The 18910-nt window shown below is 39.0% G+C and overlaps 1 protein-coding gene across 3 annotated transcripts in view; it reads right to left on the reverse strand.

The window, feature by feature from the left end:
- Window positions 1–11986: 11986 nt before the first annotated feature.
- tmem135 (transmembrane protein 135) overlaps window positions 11987–18910 on the reverse strand; it is a 420432-nt gene continuing 413508 nt past the window's right edge. For all 3 annotated transcript variants that reach the window (XM_059646563.1, XM_048532215.2, XM_048532214.2), the window contains one exon: window positions 11987–15079. In XM_059646563.1, the coding sequence (XP_059502546.1) occupies window positions 14950–15079 (130 nt within the window). In that variant the 3' untranslated portion in view covers window positions 11987–14949. The remainder of the gene's footprint in view (window positions 15080–18910) is intronic.

Genomic DNA, 18910 nt, shown 5'->3' on the forward strand with positions numbered 1-18910 from the left:
ACATATCAGGTTGCCTACGCACCTGTTGTTCTTTCATATGTGTGGGCACAATTTTATCAACATTAAATAGGCTTTTGTATCATTTACAAATGAGCATTATTTATACGGACCAAGCCAAATGACTATTTAACTGTAAAAGTCAGTACAACCAAATCTAACACTGAATAAAATCTGAAAGATCTGAGGATGCTAAAAATCAGAAACAAAAGCAGACATTGCTGGAATCGTTCAGCAAGTCTGGCATCTTCTGTGGTGAGAAATCAGAGTTAGCACTTCTCTGAGCGGCCCTGCCTCAGGGCCGACGGTAGCTCGGAAAATGTTGGTTTATACGCAAACAATACGATGGGAAGAGGGGATAGGCTGTAAACAATAAGTGCGGATAATGCCCAAAGAGAGAGGACAGTTGGACAGACAAAGCAGTGGATTACCATCTGCCTAGGAGGGTGAATAGCTAATAACGGAGACCGTTAGTGGCTAACAATAGGTAGTGTGTAATATCAGACTATGTGGTAATAAGGCCTAGTGTGTGAGGTATGGGGTAAGGATATTGAAGAGCTCAAGCCCTAAAATTGTTGAATTTAATATTTAGTCCAGAACGCAACAGAGACCCCTAGTGGAAAATAAGGTGCTTCCAGTTTCCAGTTCGTGCTGAGCTTCACTGTAACACTGCAGCAAGTCTGAGACAGAGATGTTGGCCAGGGAACAGGGTGGTGTGTTGAAGTGACAGGCAACTGGAAGATCAACATTTTTTTTTGTGGGCAGAAAGTAGGTCTTCTGCGAAATCCTGTTAGAATTTTATAGGTTTCCATGAAATTCTGCTCATTCTTTTAAACTCCAGTGGATGTCATCCTAACTGATCCAGTCTCTCTTCACACATCAGCCTTGCCATCCCAGGAATCAGTCTGGTAAATATTCGTTCCACTCCCTCCACAGCCAAAACATTCTTCATTAGATAAGGACAGCAAAACTGCAAACAATACTCGAGATGTGTTCTCACCAAGGTACAACTGCAGCAAACCTTTCTTGTTCCAGCTCTCAAATTCTCCCACTATGAAGGCCAACATACCATTTGCCTTCTTCACCTCCTGCTGTACTGTATGATTACTTTCAACAGCTGGTGTACAACCAGACATCCCCTCTTCAAATTTTATTGCCATTCACACAATATTCTGCTTCTGTTCCTTTCTGTTTTTGCTACCAAAGTGGGTAACCTCACATTTCTCCACATCTTATGCTTCATCTGGCATGCATTTTCCCACACATTCCACTTGTCCAAGTCATGCTAAATCATCTTCACATTGTCCTCACAGATCACCCTCCCACCAAGCTTTGTGTCATTTTCAAACTTGGAGGTATTACATTTAGTCACCTTGTCTAAATCATCAAATATTTTTTGTGAATAGCTGGGGTCCAAGCACTAATCTCTGTACCTCACTAGTCACTTTCCAAAAGCCCAAGTAAACCATATCCACTCTCGCCTCCTCATTAATTCTACTAGTTACATCCATGTAAAATTTCAGCAGATTTGTCAAGCAGGGTTTCTTTTTCGTAAATCCATGCTGACTCTGTTTGATCCTGTCACTGTTTTTCAAATGATCTGCTGTTAAATCTTTTATAATGGATTGTAGCTTTGTCTCCATAACGGGTCAGGGTAATGGATCTATAATTCCATGTTTTCTCACTACCTCCTTTTTCAAATATTGGGGTTACATTAGCTAACATCTAATCAATAGGAGCTATTTAGAATATATAGAGTCTTGCAAGATAACCACTGATGTATCCAGATGCATCCAGTATTTCCACAGCCGCATCCTTTAATATTTCGGGACGTAAGTTTATCAGGCCATGGAGCGTTATTGGCATTTAATCACATCAATTTCTCCAACATCATTTCTCTATTAATTCTGATTTTCTTTGATTCCTCCCTCTCAAAGACCACATTGATTGGGAGTAAATTGTTTCCTCTTTTGTGAAGACCAAATAAAGTACTTATTTCATTTTGTGCCTCTTTTCTGACAGTAAGATTTGCATTTGTCTTCAATAATCTTTCTCTCTTCTTGTACTTAGACAAGTTTTTACATTCTGGGCTTGTCTGTGCCCCACCAGATTACTCTGCTACTTTATTTACCCTCTCTTACTCAATCACTTTGTCCCTCTTTGCTGAAATTTAAACTGGTTTCACTGCTCAAGACTAAACATTTTTGGCCAATTTGTGAGTCCCTTCCTTGAATCTAATATGTTCTCTAATTTCCCTGTTTAACCATGGTCAGGCCACTTTTCCTGTTTTATGTTTTGTGCCAGATAGAAATAAACAACTGTTGCAGTTCTTCTATGCTCTCTGTAAATGTCTGCCATTGCCTATCAAACATTGCCTATATAATAATGTTTAAATAACATTTCCCAATTGGTTAAGACGAGCTCACACTTCATACCATCACGTTTTCCATTATTTACATTCAGAACCTTAGCCTCAGAATCAGTTAAGTCACTCTCCACATTAATGATGAATTCTATCATATTTTGGTCACATTTCCCTCAAGGGACCTCATACAGCTAAATTGATAAATATTACTTTCTCGTTAGACAATAGCCAATTTAAGATGGCCTGCTCTCTTGTTGTTATCTCAATGTATTGATCCTGGAAACCATCCCATACCCCAGGAATTCCTTCCTTAAGGCATTTTACAGATTTAATTTGCCCAATCTATATATAGATTAAAGTTGCATAATTACAGCTGTAATTGCTTGCATTAATTGCACATCTAACTTCTGGTTCAATGCCTTTCCCAACGTTACCACTATAGTTTTGCTGGTCTGCTCTTAATTCCACTATCATTTTCTGCCCCTTGGTGTTTCTGTTCATCCAGATTCCACTTGTACAGAGCAAATGTGTTTCCTCACTGTTGTGTTAAACTTATACTTTATCAGCAATGCTACCCCAACTACTTTTCCTTTTTAAATAACAAGGTGTACAGCCGGATGAACACAGCAGGCCAAGCAGCATCAGAGGAACAGGAAGGCTGACATTTCAGGCTGAGACCCTTCTTCAGAATTTTTTCTTTTCCTTTTTGTTTGCCTTTCCTAAAAACTGAACATCCCTAGATATTCAGTCCTCACCCCTACTCTTCATTGCAATCATGTCTCCATAATCCCAACTATATCATTCATTATTATTATTATTTCATCCACGTTATTGCAAGCACTCAGTGCAATAAGGCACAAGGCCTTGTGGATTGTCTTTTTAATATTCCTACTTCTGTTCACATTATTTTGCACTCTGGCCCTGTCTCATTCTTATTCTTGAATTCTCTGCCTATCACTTTTCTTAATACCTATTCGACCTTTGTTTTCTTCCCTTGTTTCCCTCTCTAATGTTTCCACATGCGGGTTAGCATCCTCCTGCCATTTTAATTTAAAGCCCCCACCACCCCCCCCCAACAACTGCACCAGCAAATACTGTCCCTAGAACATCTGTTCTGGTCCTGCCAGCATGCAATCTATCTAGCTTGTACTGGTCTCACCTCCCTCAGATCCAGTTTCAACGTCTGAGGAAACTGAAGCCCTCCCCTTTGCACCATCTTCTTAACCTCCTATGTTTCATTTTCAGGACCTCATCCCTTCTTTTTTACATATGTCATTGATATCGATGCATATGACAACCAGTGGCTGTTCATCCTCCCACTCCACAATGTTCTGTGTTTGTTTTGAGATATCCTTGACTCTAGAACCCAGTGGGCATCATACTGTCTTGGAGTCTTGTTTATGGCCACAGAAACATTCAGCTATTCCCCTTATAGTTGAATCCCTATTACTACTCCTTCATACACTTATTCTTCCTCTGCTGTGCAGCAGAAGCCAACATATACACTTTGTTCACGTACGATACACGTATGATACAAGTTAGTTTGATATACATATGTCACAAATAATCTGTTTGAGGCTAAAGATTGCTTCTCAGTTTGGCTTAGGAGGAAAGTTTAATCCTAACATACTGAAATTTCAGAATATTATAATTCATCAATGCACAGCACAACAGTGGTTGAGGCGTTTACAACCATTTTCATCCAGAACTGCCAAGTAGATGATCCATCTCAGTTCGATCCTGAGGTCCCCAGGACCACAGATGTCAGTCTTTGGCTAGTTCAATTCACTGTATATTAGATGAAGAAGTAGTTGAAGGCACTAGGTACTGAATAGGTTAGGGGTGGTGACAACTTTCCAGCAATAGTACTGAAGACTTGTGCTCTACAATATTTCACACTCTTGGCCAAGCTTTTGCAGCTTTAGTCCTGAAGATTTGTGCTTCAGAACTAGCCATGGCTATATCTAAGCTATTCAACACTGGCATCTACCAGACAGTATGGAAAATTATTCAGGTATGTGCTGTAAACAAAATTCAGGACAAATTCATCCCAGCTAATTACAGCACCATTAGTCTACTCTCAATCATCGATAAAGCGATGAAAGGTACAACAACAGTGTTAACAAGCAGAATCTGCTCTGCAATAACCTGATCTCTAATGCCCGGCTTTGGCTCCACCAGATACACTTAGCACCTGATCTAATTACAACCTTGGTAGAAACATGGATGAAAGAGCTGAACTCTAAAGCAGAGACGATAGTGACTGCCCTTGATATCAAGGCCACATTTAATAGAGTGTGGCATCAAGGGGTTCCAAAAAAACTAGACCTAATGGAAATCTAGGGGAAAGCTCTCCACTAGTTAGAGTCATTCCTCACAAGGAAGATGGTTTTGGTGATTGCATGTCAACCATTTCAGCCCCAGTAACTCTCTATAGGAGTTCCTTGAGATACTGTTCCAGCTCTAAGTACATTCAGCTGATTTAACAAAGGTTTAATTTACATCATAAAGTCAAACTGAAGATATTTGCTGATGATTACACAATGTTTAGCACTACTCATGACTCCTCAGATGCTGAAGCAGTCCATGTCAATTTGCAGCAAGACCTGAAAAAACATTCAGGTTTGGTCTGATAAACAGCAAGTAACATTCACAGCACAGGATTTTCAAACAATGACCATTTCCAACAAAACAGATGTTTCAGTCGTATTGTATTCAGTAGTACCCATGCCTTCTGCTGCTTTTGAGATTAAGTGGAGTGAATTGAATTGGCTGAAAATTGATCTGTATGATGCTTTGCACTCAAGAGAAGATCGACACAGATCATCCACTCAGCACTTTTGGCTTTTGATGGTGGCAAATGTTTCAGGATTGTCTTTGCACTAATGTACTGGTCTCCTCCATCATTGAGGCTGCAGATATATGTGGAGTCTAATATTTGTGTTGTCTGCTGTTAATTATTTATTTGTACATCCCTGTTCATGATGGGATGTAGCAGGACTGCAGACGTTATAATATATTTTATTCATTTATGTTTGGGGGTATGACTGGTGCAGCCAGCATTTATTGCCCACTCCTAGTTGGCCTAGAGAATGTAATGGCACGCTGCCTTCTTTAATTGTTATGGTCAATTTGCTTTAGATAGGCTCACAATGCCATTAGGGAGGGAATTCCGGGATTTTGATCAAGTGACATGAGAGGAATTAATCTATTGGTTGTAGGCTCTCAAAGTTTCCAGCTTCTTCTCCAAATGCCGCTTCTATTCTGTGCAATATCCTTTTACGCAGCACCTTATCAAATACTGAGGATTACAGAATCTCTACAGTGCAGAAAGAGGCCATTCAGTGTAAGGAGTCTGCACTGAACCTCCAAAGAGCATCTCACCACCCTATTCCCATAACCCCACATTTACCATAGCTAACTCACCAAGTCTGCACATCCCTGGACACTATGGGCAATCTAGCGTGGCCAATCCACCTAAAATATACAACTTTGGTCATTTGGAGCAATCAGAGCACTGAGGGCTAACCCATGCATACACAGGAAGAACATGCAAACTCCACACAGTCACCCAAGGGTGGAATTGAACCCAGATGCCTGGTGCTGCAATGCAGTAGTGCTAACAACTGCGCCATTGTACTTCCTTAAAACCCAATTACGTTACAACTACAGTTCCCCTTTATCACTGTCTGTTGTAACTTCAAAGAATTCCAGCAAATTGTTAAACATAATTTCCCTTCCATAAAACCATGTTGAGGCTACTTGAAAGCATTAAGCTTTTAAAAACCTCCTGCTACTTCTTGAATAATGGGATCTAGGTTTTTCCCAATGACAGATGTTCGGCTAATTAGCCTATTCTTTCCTGCTTTCTGTCTCCATCACTTTCTTGAACAGAGATGTCACATTAGCTGTTTTTCAAACAGCTGGAACCCTCCTGGAAGTCATAGAGTTGTGCAGGACAGAAGCAGATCCTTTGGATCAACACATCCGAGTCAACCAGATATCCCAAACTGGGCCAACGTCTGACCCATATCCATCTAAACCCTTCCTATGCATATAGCCATACAGATGCCTTTTATGTTGTTATAGTACCCACCTGCACCACTGCCTCTGTCAGCTGTTTCCATTCACACACTGCCCTCTGCATGAGAAAGTTGCCCCTCAGGTTCCTTTTAAATATTTTCCCTCTCACCTTAAACTTATGCCCTCTAGTTTTGGAATTCCCCTCCCTGGGGAAAAAGACCTTGGCTATTCAGCCTATCCATGTCCCTCATGATTTTATAAACTTCTATAAAGGTCACCCTCAGTCTCTGACAGTCCAGGAAATAAAAGTACTAGCCTTTCAGCCTCTCCCTGTAATCAAACCCTCTAATCCCAGCAACAACCTTATGAGTCTTTTCTGAAACCTTTCAAGTTTGACAAATTCTTTCCTCTAACAGGGAAACTAGAATTGAATGTAGCATTCTAAAAGTGGCCTCATCAGTATCCTGTGCAGATGCAACATCACATCTTAATTCCTATTCTTAATAGGCTGGCCAACCAAGGCATGTGTGCCAAATGCCTTCTTTATCACCCTGACCACTTGTGACTTCACTTTCAAGGAATGATGCACCTGCACCCCTAGGTCTCTTTGTTCAATAACATCACCCCATCCATGGCTCTACTACTAACTGAAATGTCCTGTCCTGGCTTGCCTTAGCAAAATGCAAATTGTCATATTTATCTAAATTAAACTCTATCAGCTACTCTTCAGTCCATTGGCCCATCTCATCAAGGTCCCACTTTATTCTGAGAGAGCCTTCTTCACTGTCCACTTTCTCTGCAGCCACATCATTTCAAATCCTTGAATGCAGGCCATTAGATCCTGGCAACTTGTCTGACCATAATCTCCTGGTTTGTCAAATACTTTGTCTGTGATGATAGAAATGATTACAAGATCTTTCCTCCCTTTTGCACATTGCTCATCTGTTAAATTTGTGATTTTTATACTGTCTTCCAGCACAGACATAGGCGAAATATTGATATAAGTTACCTGCCATTTCCCTTTCTTCCATTTTTAATTCCCCACTTGCATCCTCTAATCACTTTAGTCTCATAATCACTTTAAATACTTTCTTTATTGCTGTATCTGTAGAAGCTCTTGATGTCTATTGTTACATTTCTAGTTAATTTATTTTCATAATCAATTTTTTTTCCTTCTTTATTGGCTTTTCAGTCATCGGCTAATAATTTCTAAAAGATTCCCAAACCTCTGGCCACCACTAGTTTTGCCACTTTGCCTGTCATTGTTTTGGATTGGATACTCTTTTTGTTAATCCTGGGTGGTTCAATCTCATCATTAAGTCATTTCTTTGGACCAAAATAAAAAAATTTCTCTGCATTATGGAATATACAACTTTTTCTTTATTCCTCTGTAATTGCCCATATATAGATTGATAGCCCTGGTTTGCAACATGAGTTGCTCTCCCTAAAGCTGAATTTGAAATTTTACCACATTGTGACTGCTATCCCCTGGTGGATCCTTAACAATGAGATCTTTTATCAATCCTACCACATTTCACATTACTCAATGTAAAAAGCCTATCCCTAGGTCTGTTGTGCAACATACCACTGTAAGAAACAACGCTGATTCACAATACATCTTCCATCTTACCCTTATCCATCTGATTTTTTTCAGTCCACATGTAAATTAAAATCACCCATGACAATTTTGGAAACCTTCTTTCATGTCTCCATCATTTCATAATTTATATATTGCCCTACATTGAAGCAAATCTTCAGGGGCCTGTGGTTGACTCCCACTTGTAATAGCTGTCACTTATTCTTCCTCACTTCCAATCAAGTTGATTCCACATCACAATCTGTTGCAATTATATCACTATGCACTACCACATAGGTACCTTCCAAAAACTGGTGAGGAAGCTCAAAGACATGAATGGAAGATACAAGTTTCAAACTACTATTGGAAAGATGTATAAATTAAACATTACATTATAAATAAAGCTTTACTCTTTGCCTATGCTCACCATTCCAGCAATTCTGGAACCCTAGGCACAACTTCTTCACCAGTCTTTACAAATTACAAATAAATACGACACTTGTGATGGCTTTTTATAATACAGATGGCTTTACTAGTGGCCTTTCACAAGTTGGACTCAACTGGGTTAAGTAAAACACAACGAATGATAACTGTTCTTATATCTCAAATACCAGTTAGTAACCATTTCAACTGCTTTGGTTAAATAGGTTTAGATTTAGGGAGAAGATTCTGGCTATGCGGTGGATTAAAGGTCAGACAGACATATGGCATATGACACACAATGAGGATTTCAGAAGTGAATGAAATATGATTATTAACATAATGATCGCTTATGACCTCCTTACCTTCTCAATTCTAATTCATGCCCTCAGTCTCTCATTGGGTCCTCAAGCATCCTCAGGTGTTGACATTGAAGGACAGTAATGATTCCTCATATCACAGAAAGTATTTAGACTTTGGAACAAAAACAAAGTTGCTGGAAAAGCTCAGCAGGTCTGGCAGCATCTGTGAAAGAAAAAGCAGAGTTAACGTTCTGAGGAAGGGTCACTGGACCTAAAACGTTAACTCTGTTTTTTCTTTCACAGATGTGCCAGACCTGCTGAGCTTTTCTAGCAGCTTTGTTTTTTTTTCAGTCCTAAATAGTCTACACTGCACCCCTGGCTCTACATTCTCCAGTCAGTGGGAACATTATTCTTCCATTTACTCTCTCCAGTCCTGTTAGAATTTTACAGGTTTCTATATGATCCCACTCATGCTTCTAAACTCCAGTGGATATAGTCCTAATTGATTCAGTCTCTCTCCACTTGCCATGCCAGGAATCAGTCTGGTAGTATTTGTAACACTCCCTTCATGAAAGGCACATCCTTCCTCAGATAAAGAGATGAAAATGGCACATAATATTTGAGGCATAGTCTCACCAAGGTGCAATTGCAGCAACACATCCCTGTCCTGTATTTGAATCCTCTTGTGGCAAAGGCCAATGTACCATTTTCCTTGAGGTTGTACACTTGCTCGTCGAGCTGTCCTACTTCCGTTCAGACATTTTGTCACTGTGTTAGGTGACATCATCAGTGAGACCTCCGATGCAGTGATGTTGTTCTACTCCACTTGAAATTTATACTGTCTAGTCTGTTATGGTGAGTAGTGTCATTTCTAGTTTTGATCTGTGTGGGTTTGTATATGGGATCCAATTCTATATGTTTGCTGATTGCATTACTGGTGGAGAACCATGCCTCTAGGAATTCCTGTGCACGTCTATGTTTGGCTTGAGCTACTATGGTTACCTCGACCCAATTAAACTGATGGGCTTCATTGTCCGAGTGTACCAATATTAAGGCAAGTTCGTTGTGCCATTTTGCTGCCAACTGATGTTCATGTATTCTGATAGCTAGTTTTCTTCCTCTTTCCGATGTAATGCTTGGGGCAGTCGTTGCATGGTATTTTGTAAACCATGTTCATTCTGCATGTTGTGGGAATGGGGTCTTTAATCCTTATGCATGTTTGTCATAGAGTGACTGTGAGCTTGTGTGCCACCATGATTCCTAGTAGTCTTAGGAGTCTCGTTGCCAGTTCTGATATGTTCTTGAAGTAGGGCAATGTGACCAATGTGTCAGGGTGTACTGTGTCCTCCCATTATTGTCTATTTAGTAGGCATCTGTGGATGAAGTTGCAGGGATATCAGTTCATAGGGAAGATTTTTGTATATCCTCTTTCCTGCATAGTTCCAGAGTGTTGCAGTGTGTCATAGCCCATTTAAATAGTGTCGTAATGCAGCTTTGTTTGTGCACATTGGGGTGGTTGTTGTGGAAATTGAGGATTTGATCAAAGTAGGCTGCTTTTCTGTGTATGGAGGTTTGGAATTCCCCATTGGTCATATGCTCAAAAATATAACATCCACAAACATTATGTCAGACAGACAGGAAGGAAACTAGCCATCAGAATACATGAGCATCAGTTAGCTCACCTCAATATCAGTTCAACTGGGACAAGGCAACCACAGTAGCCCAAGCCAAACATAGAAACACACGGGAATTCTTAGAGGCAAGGTTCTCCACCCATAATGAAATCAACAAATATACAGAATTAGGCCCCATATACAAACCCACACAGGTCAAAACTGGAAATGACACTACTCACCATAACGGAGTAGACAGTATAAATTCGAAGCAGAGTAGATCAACATTGCTTCATCAGGGGGTCCAATGATGATGACACCTAGCATGCTGACGAAACATCTAAACGAGAACAAGCCAGCTCGGCAAGCAAGTGAACAAACTCACCCACAGCCTGAACTACAAATCTTTACCAGAACTTAAAACCATTTCTTTCTTTTCTGCCTGTTGCACATGTATGTTTACATTCAGCGACAGGTTCACAGGGCACTTGGGTCTCATTGCACCCTGCCCCCTTTTCCAACTTATCGCCATTCAAATAATAATGCACTTCTTGTTTTTGCTACCAAACCAGTGAGCATCCCATTTATCCACATTATATTGTATCTACCAAAAATTTGCCCACTCATTCAATTTGTCCAAGAAACACTGAAATATCTCTGCATTTGCCTTACAGCTCAGCATTGCCTGCAAACTTGGAGATATTACATTAAATAGTTATTAGTCCAATAACATTCACACTACAATGCTACCCCAGTTGGGAGATTGGGTAGGTGGATAAGTAGATTTATTCATTTATGGAATGTAGGCCTCAAAGGCTTGACTTGCATTGATTGCTGATTCCTAAATGCCCATTAGCCAGCTCAGAATCAACTATGCTGTTAAGGGTCCACAGTAAAGGACATTTGTGAACAAGGTGGATTTTAATGACAATGGATAATAGTCAACATGAGGCTAGGTTTTGATTCCAAATTTCACTGAATTCAAATTTCACTATTTTCCAAAGCGGGATTTAAACTCATGTTTCAGAACATTATCGGAGGTTGTTAATTATTAGTCCAGTGATGTTATTACGATGCCACCATTTCCCATAAGTGAGTGAATGAGGTGGGCACTGTGTGAATGATTAAGGTGGGGTTGGTGGTCAGGGTGCGTGAATGGGTAGGTGGATGATAGGGTGAGGTGGGTGAAGTGAATTGCTGGTGAGTGATTAGTTGGGTTGGGTTGGGTAGGGTAGCAGAAGGTAGCCAAATGGCTGGGGGAGAAATGAGGTGGTTATTGGGTTAGGTTGATTTGTGGAATTGGGTGCAGGTAGACTGTTAAGTTAGGAGTTAGTTTTTAATTGTCTAACATTTCTCGGGCAGCTATCCAGATAAAGCTCCGCATTAGGGACATTCCACCTGCAGTGTCCTGATGCATGTTGTCTGCCATATCGACTGGAAAACTATTAAAGGTTGCAACAATTCAAAGACAGAACAATATCTTAATGTCGCTACAAGGATCAGCATAAAGTAAATACAATTTAATTGTAATTTTCTTTTGCAGTAGCTAAACATGAAAAATCAATTGTTATTTGTTTCTCTTTCTGCTACAAAAAGCAAGAAAGAAATCCATTGAACAACATGATTGCTCACTCATTGCAAAAAATCATTTAAAAATGCAAAAATGACAAAGACATTTGGAATTCCAGTATCAGGGCATAATTGACTCTTTCTTCAGATTTGATAAGAGCATATCGCCTTTATTAATTCATATTAATTCACTCATCAAGATTGATCAAAATCATGGTGGTGGCTTTTAAAAGAAAACTGTATTGAAGAAAATAGATGGTTTTTAATTAATTGGAACGGGTTTGAAAAATATATATAAAGGGTACCCATATATATCATGGGAACAAAGGTAACAGTAAAAGTATGATTACATGAGACACCCCATGTGCAATTGCACAAAATTAGGAATGTTTACATACAGATAGACAAAACATATTTTATACAGCATACAAAACATCAATGAACAATTATTTCCAACAGGACAAAAAACATCAGTGCATCTCAGGTCAATGCTATTCATCTGTGCTAGCTGTCGAATAGACGGTCACTTATGAATTGATCTCTACAGCTGCAACAGCTAATATTCAGTCCAGAAACAACATACACCATGAATACAGTCCATCATCTCCTCACATGATGGAATCCAAGACTAAATACTGCAGATTACAACATGCATAAATACTGGGAGTTTGAAGAAATTATTATTGGCTTCAAGTTACTACCACTAACCAAGAAGAAATACTTTTTGACATACAGTCACTGTTATGAAATAGTGTCAATTTGCACTCAAACTCCTACGGTATGAAAATGATCAGGAAATCTGTTCTTTGTGATGTTGATCAAGGGACAATTCTGGTCAGGGCACTAAGCGTAACACCTCTACTTTTCTTCAAAACAGTGCCATGGGACAAATAAAAACATACAATATATAAATAATACTATCTTCTATTATTACTATATGTAAAAATATACTTGGTCTCAGTGATGTTTTATTGCATTTTAATGGTTAAAATTAATGATTATTTATATTACTTTACAAATGTATTAAGTTTAACACATGATTTACATATTGAGATTTTTCCTTACAAAATTGAATACAATTAAATGGTATAGTCTCCAGATTTGCCATGACATTCTCTGCAATTAAGACATTTCATAGACAACACTGGAGTCTGCTGACATTGGAGGGGTTCATGCCCTTTGTTTTCTTTTGCGTTTCAAAAGCAAGATTTCTAGGAAGATATTTAAGGCAGTATGGAAAATTGAGCACTGACCTGAACAAAACTCAAGCTCCTTGTACAATAAGCCATACATAAACAGGGACAAATTGCCCTTTAGCCCTTTGTAATTCTTCAATGCATGTACACCAAAGCAATAAACTCTTTTTAAAAAAAAAACAAAAGACATGAATTCCTTTTAAATTTAACATGTTTTTGAATCAATTCTTCCACTCTAACTTTTAATCAGAGAAAATTTCAAGCTTCTATTTTGGAATAATTTGAATGCTCACAGTTTTAATCAAAAGTGCCAAAGCAACCCATCACAACATGTGATCAGTCCTACTTTATGAGGTAATTAACCTGTAATTCTACTAATTATTAATCAGAAATTATTTGATGGAATACAAGTCACAGCTTTTGTCACTGCCAACCACTTATGATGAGAGTTAGTATAATGTCCGCATAAATCTTCAGGAAACCATAGCACTTCCCATTCTAATTTCACTCACCACTGAAAATGATGTATTTGGTCCAAGTGAACAGCTTCAGTATAGTTAGATTTTAAGATTAAAACAGTGACTGCAGTGTCTTCTATAATTAGCATATATAAGATCTAGGAAACCACTATTTTCAATTACAGCATATGTGATATATTACAGTAGTTCCTGACATCATATGCAAATCACTTGGTAAACATCTGTTTTTTATTGCAAGTTCCTAAAACAGCTCAATTTATACATCAGATGTAGGATAAATGTAAGTTCTTACAGATCCAGCATACATCCATTTTTTTCTGCAAATGAAACAATTTTTACACAGTTACACACTGTGTCCTGAAATGACTTTTTAAAAGTTCTGTGGCAGTATTCAATTGACAGGGGTTTAAATTTATTGTACTTTTAAATATTTATAATTTCAATTTCTACACGACATTATTTTTTGACAAATTACTGGTGACTGTCGTTTCGTAATTAGAAGCAAAATCTCTTCAGCACTTGAAGGGCTCAAGAAGCCTAATCGCAACAAAAGCCTCTACGATCAATTTCACAGTAATATTGCAAATTGAATTGCTTTTATTTGTTTTAATTTCTCATGACAAAATTATTCTTCTGAAATACACTTCATTCCATTTATAGGCAAAATTATTCTTTATAATTTTTATTATATTCCACAGTATAAAAAATTCCATTCAGTTAGAAGAAAATTAACAAATGCTGCAATGGAAAATGTTACTAAGACTTTCATTAAGATACTGTGTGGATAACATTTAGCGATAAACAGACTATTTCCTGGAAATTAATAGAGCTTTGTTGACCAAAAAAAAATAAAGAACAATTTAATGGTAAAAGCAATGTTTCTTCAGCAGTACAAGTGGGTGGTTCAATTTATATAGCTGGATGTAACTTATTTTCCATCAAATTCTGTTCACTTCATTTGTTTGTCAACTATTAGTTATAAAGAATGAAACCATAACCATAGTCCCCATGTAAGAGAAAATTATTAAGTTTCTCAAATCTTTCAATATTATATGTACATAAAACAGATGAGACCCTACTAAAAAAAAATGCTGTTGGCATGACATCTGTAATAAACTGAATGTTTGTGTATAACATTTAAAACAACCAGCAAAAATTGTAACAAAATCTGGATTAATTAACAGAAGCTACTTAAGTTCCAAATAAAAAGTATTTTAAGCATTCACATTTCTTTTAATTATAGAAGAGGGGCTCAATTAGATAGCCTTTCTTTTAAGGAAAACAGCAAGAATATAATTATTGACTTTGTTTTAAAGGAAGAACACCAGAATTACTGATTGCTGTTGAACCTGCCAGGAATACTGAAACACTGCTCCAAAATTTTATCCTGGCCAATAAAACAGAGCAAGTCAGGAATGGATATCAAGTTCTGGTGTTACAACAGTGTATCTTGGGTCCAGTCTTGGTATGAATCCTTTGAAGTCTCTAGAGGCTTGTGTGCCAAAAACATCCAATGCTCTTCTGTTCATCAGAGCAAATCTAATTGAAACAAAATTATAAAGGTGAATACTGTTATGATCATAGTTAAAATGGCCTATAAATATTCCATTTCCATGATCTGATTTTAATACCCCAGAATTTAATGGCCTAAAAAAAAGCTTTAAAAGAGGACTAAACTGGCTTTATATGTCTGCCATGGTTATCCGAAAAGCACAGGCAATTGAGGTGAAATATTCAAAACCAGCTGCCCTGGAATTACTATTTTAATTAATTGACATTAAAACTCACTAAGGCGTCAAGAAATTCACATTTGCAAAATAATAGAACATACTGAGAGATGAAAAGTTGTGTACAGATATCCAGCATGGTATGAAACAATTTCAGACACCAGAATTGACAAAGGAATGCCATGGCTTACAGCAGAAAGCAGAGCATAAAGAAACATAGCCCGATAACATCAAGGATTCTAGAAGGTCTTCTTTCTTTCTCAATCTCTACCTTAATCTAGAAAATAGCACTGCTATTTTACCAATTTGGAAAAATAACCACTTCCGGAGGACGCAAAATCTAGAAACTTTGCCACCACTAAAGAAGTAGCACAATGGCTAAACAGTTGTATTTTCATTTTCACAACCGAAGATGAGAGATTTTAGGAACTGCCGATGCTGGGGAATCTGAGATAATACGGTGTGAAGCTGGATGAACACAGCAGGTCAAGCAGCATCAGAGGAGCAGGAAAGCTGACATTTCAGGTCTGGACCCTTCTTCAGAAATGGGGGAGGGGAAGGGGATTCTGAAATAAATAGGGAGAGAGGGGGAGGTGGATAGAAGATGGATAAAGGAAAAGATAGGAGACAGACAGGTCAAAGAGGTGGGGTTGGAGCCAGTAAAGGTGAATGTAGGTGGGGAGTTAGGGAGGGGATAGGTCGGTCCAGGAAGGACAGGCAGGTCAAGGTGGCGGCATGAGGTTAGTGGCTGGGAGATGGGGGTGGGGCTTGAGGTGGGAGGAATAGTTAGGAAGGCGGGGACTAGCTGGGCTAGTTTTGGGTGTGGTCAGGGGAGGGGAGATTTTGAAACTTCTGAAGTCCACATTGATACCCTTGGGCTGCAGGGTTCCCAAGCGAAATATGAGATGTTCTTCCTGAAGCTTTTGGGTGGCATCATTGTGGCAATGCAGGAGGCCCAGAATGGACATGTTGCCCAAGGAATGGGGGGTTGAAATGGTTCACGACTGGGAGGTGTAGTTGTTTATTGCGAACTGAACGTAGGTGTTCCGCAAAGCAGTGCCTAAGCCTCCACTTGGTTTCTCCGATGTACGGGAGGCCACAACGGGAACAGTGGATGTATGCACATTTATCTTCATGAATCTTTTTCTCTTCATATTCCTACAGAAACTTTTACAGTCGGATGTATGTCCCCTGTATACATTCCAGCGCTCCAGGAATTCCTCCTCAACATTGTCATGAGTTTGATTTGCCCAATCTATATGCGGATTAAAGTTATGCATAATTACTGATTTTCCTTTACTGCCAGTCCTCTGATCTCCTGCTTATTGGCATTCCAAACATCACCCCTACCGTTTGGGGGTCTATGTACAAATCCAGTAACTTTTTCATCCCTTGGTATTTCTCAGCTCTACCTATACAGATGCTACATCATTTCTTTATCACTATTATGTTAATTTCCTTTTTAACCATTAATGCAGCTCCATTCCTTTTCCTTTTTTATCTGAATACACTTGGATATTCAGTTCCCATCCCAGGTAACCCTGCAGCCATGTCTCTATTATCCTGACTATCTTATACCTGTTTTCACCCTCAAGACTTGTCTTTTCAAACACCATTTATCCCATTCCCATTATGTTTTACGATGTTCCTGTTTGATCCTGGTGCTTGATTTCTAAGCATGTCACTTTTCTATTCTCCTTTCTATCTTTCATTCTTGTCCTTGATTCTCCTTCCTCTAACTGCCTGTCACCTTCACCTGCCATTTAGTTTAAAGCCTCCTCAACTAGCAAATATTCCTCCTAGGTCATCAATCCCAATCCTGCTCAGGAATAAGCTGCACAGTTTGCATTGGTCCTACCTTTCCACAACTGTCCCAGAACTCCAGGAATCCAAAACCCTCCACCTCACACCAGTTCTTCAACCACGTATTCATCTCCTATACCTTAGGATTTCTACTGACTAGCACGTGGCATTGGTAACAATCCTGAGATCTTACCTTTGAAGTCCAGCTTTTCATCGTATTTACAAAATTCCTATATCCTGCTTTTAGGATCTCTTGCCTTCTTTTTACCTACATCAGTTACACTAACATTTACCACAACCACCTGCTGTTGATTGGATGTCCTACAGCTGCTCCGAGAAATCCTTGACCCTTGCACCAGGGAGGTAACATACCATCTTGGAGTCTTGCCAGTGGCCATGAAATGCCTGTCTGCTCCCCTTACCATTCAATTCACAAACATTAATGCATTCTCATACTTTTTACTCCTCTCCCGTGCAGGACAGTTGAGTCTACTGCAACATATTTGGCTGTTGCTGTTTACCCTCAAGAGGCTGCTCCCCTCAACTGTATCCAAAGTGGTATATCCGTTTTGCTGGAGAACGGCCATAAGGGAATCCTGCACTGTCCAATTAGAACTCATGGTCTGCCTGGTGGTTACCTTTTCTCTCTTGCCTGTGGAGTCTTCGCCTGCAGTCTGACCAGCTCTCTGTACGTGCTACCACAACACTTTCTGCCTTGTACATGCTTCACAAAGTCTCCAGCTGCTGATCTAGCTTTGACCAAGCTTCCAGGAGCTGCAACTAGAGATATTTCCTGACCACATGCTGGCCCAGGGCACTGGAAATGCTCCTGGCCTTCAACATAGAGCAGGATACAAAACCACAGTTTTGAGGTCTCCTGCCATGACCCACCCCCTCGGATTAAACCTTTTGGAAGATGCTTACTAACAATTAATATCAGTTACTTAAGAGTCCTCATTTACTGGTCATCATTCCTATAATGCCATAGTGCTTATAAACTGCAAAAAAAAAGCATATCTTCCCTTCTACATTAAATTCCCAGAAAAAAAACACTCTTGCTGGGTCTCACTCAGTATGTGCTCTCTCCCAATGATTCAAGCAAAGGTTACTGATTGTGTACTTTCAACAGACCCTTTCTTAAATAGAAATGAGATGTGTAACAATATTATAGTTTTGCGAGATGTAGTTTGCCCTTTCTTTTCGGAACAGAGGTTTGAGCCATAGGCTATGAGCTATCTCTTTCAAGGCAATAAAGTAAACAGCTTATGAAGCCATGCTTTTTTTTTGAAAAAAGTTGGAACAATAGAAGCAGCATGACTGGGTCAAGTCAAGCTCCCACAAAACCAGGGTTTTAGCTTAGCTTTCAGAAACTTGCGCTTTATAAACAGGAGCACAGAATGCAGAAGTAAGGAAATTATGATTTCCTTAAAACACTGGTTTAGCATCAACTAGTATACTTTTTATAGTGCAGAGCATCAGATTTTAGGAAATATGCAATGGGCTTAGATAGCTTGCTTCATAATATTCATGTTCATAATATTAGAATAGCATTAAGGACAAACAAATTCAGCTCCATGGATACATGAGCGAAGATGAAGTTGTTTTCCTTAGAGAAGGCTGAGAAATTTCATAGGTGCATTCAAAATTATGAGAGATCCAGATGGAGTAGAAAGGGAGAAACTGATCCAAAAAGAACTGAGCACTAAAAATGATTTGAGGAAAACTTTCTTATGCAGTGGCTGGCCATGATCTGGAAAGAATTGATTGAAATGATAGTGAAAAGTAGATTCAATCAATGCTTTGAAAAGGAAACACAATAAGCATATGAAGCAAAGAAAAA

The sequence above is a fragment of the Stegostoma tigrinum genome, chromosome 6 (genome assembly GCF_030684315.1).
Source record: "Stegostoma tigrinum isolate sSteTig4 chromosome 6, sSteTig4.hap1, whole genome shotgun sequence".
NCBI lineage: Eukaryota > Metazoa > Chordata > Chondrichthyes > Orectolobiformes > Stegostomatidae > Stegostoma > Stegostoma tigrinum.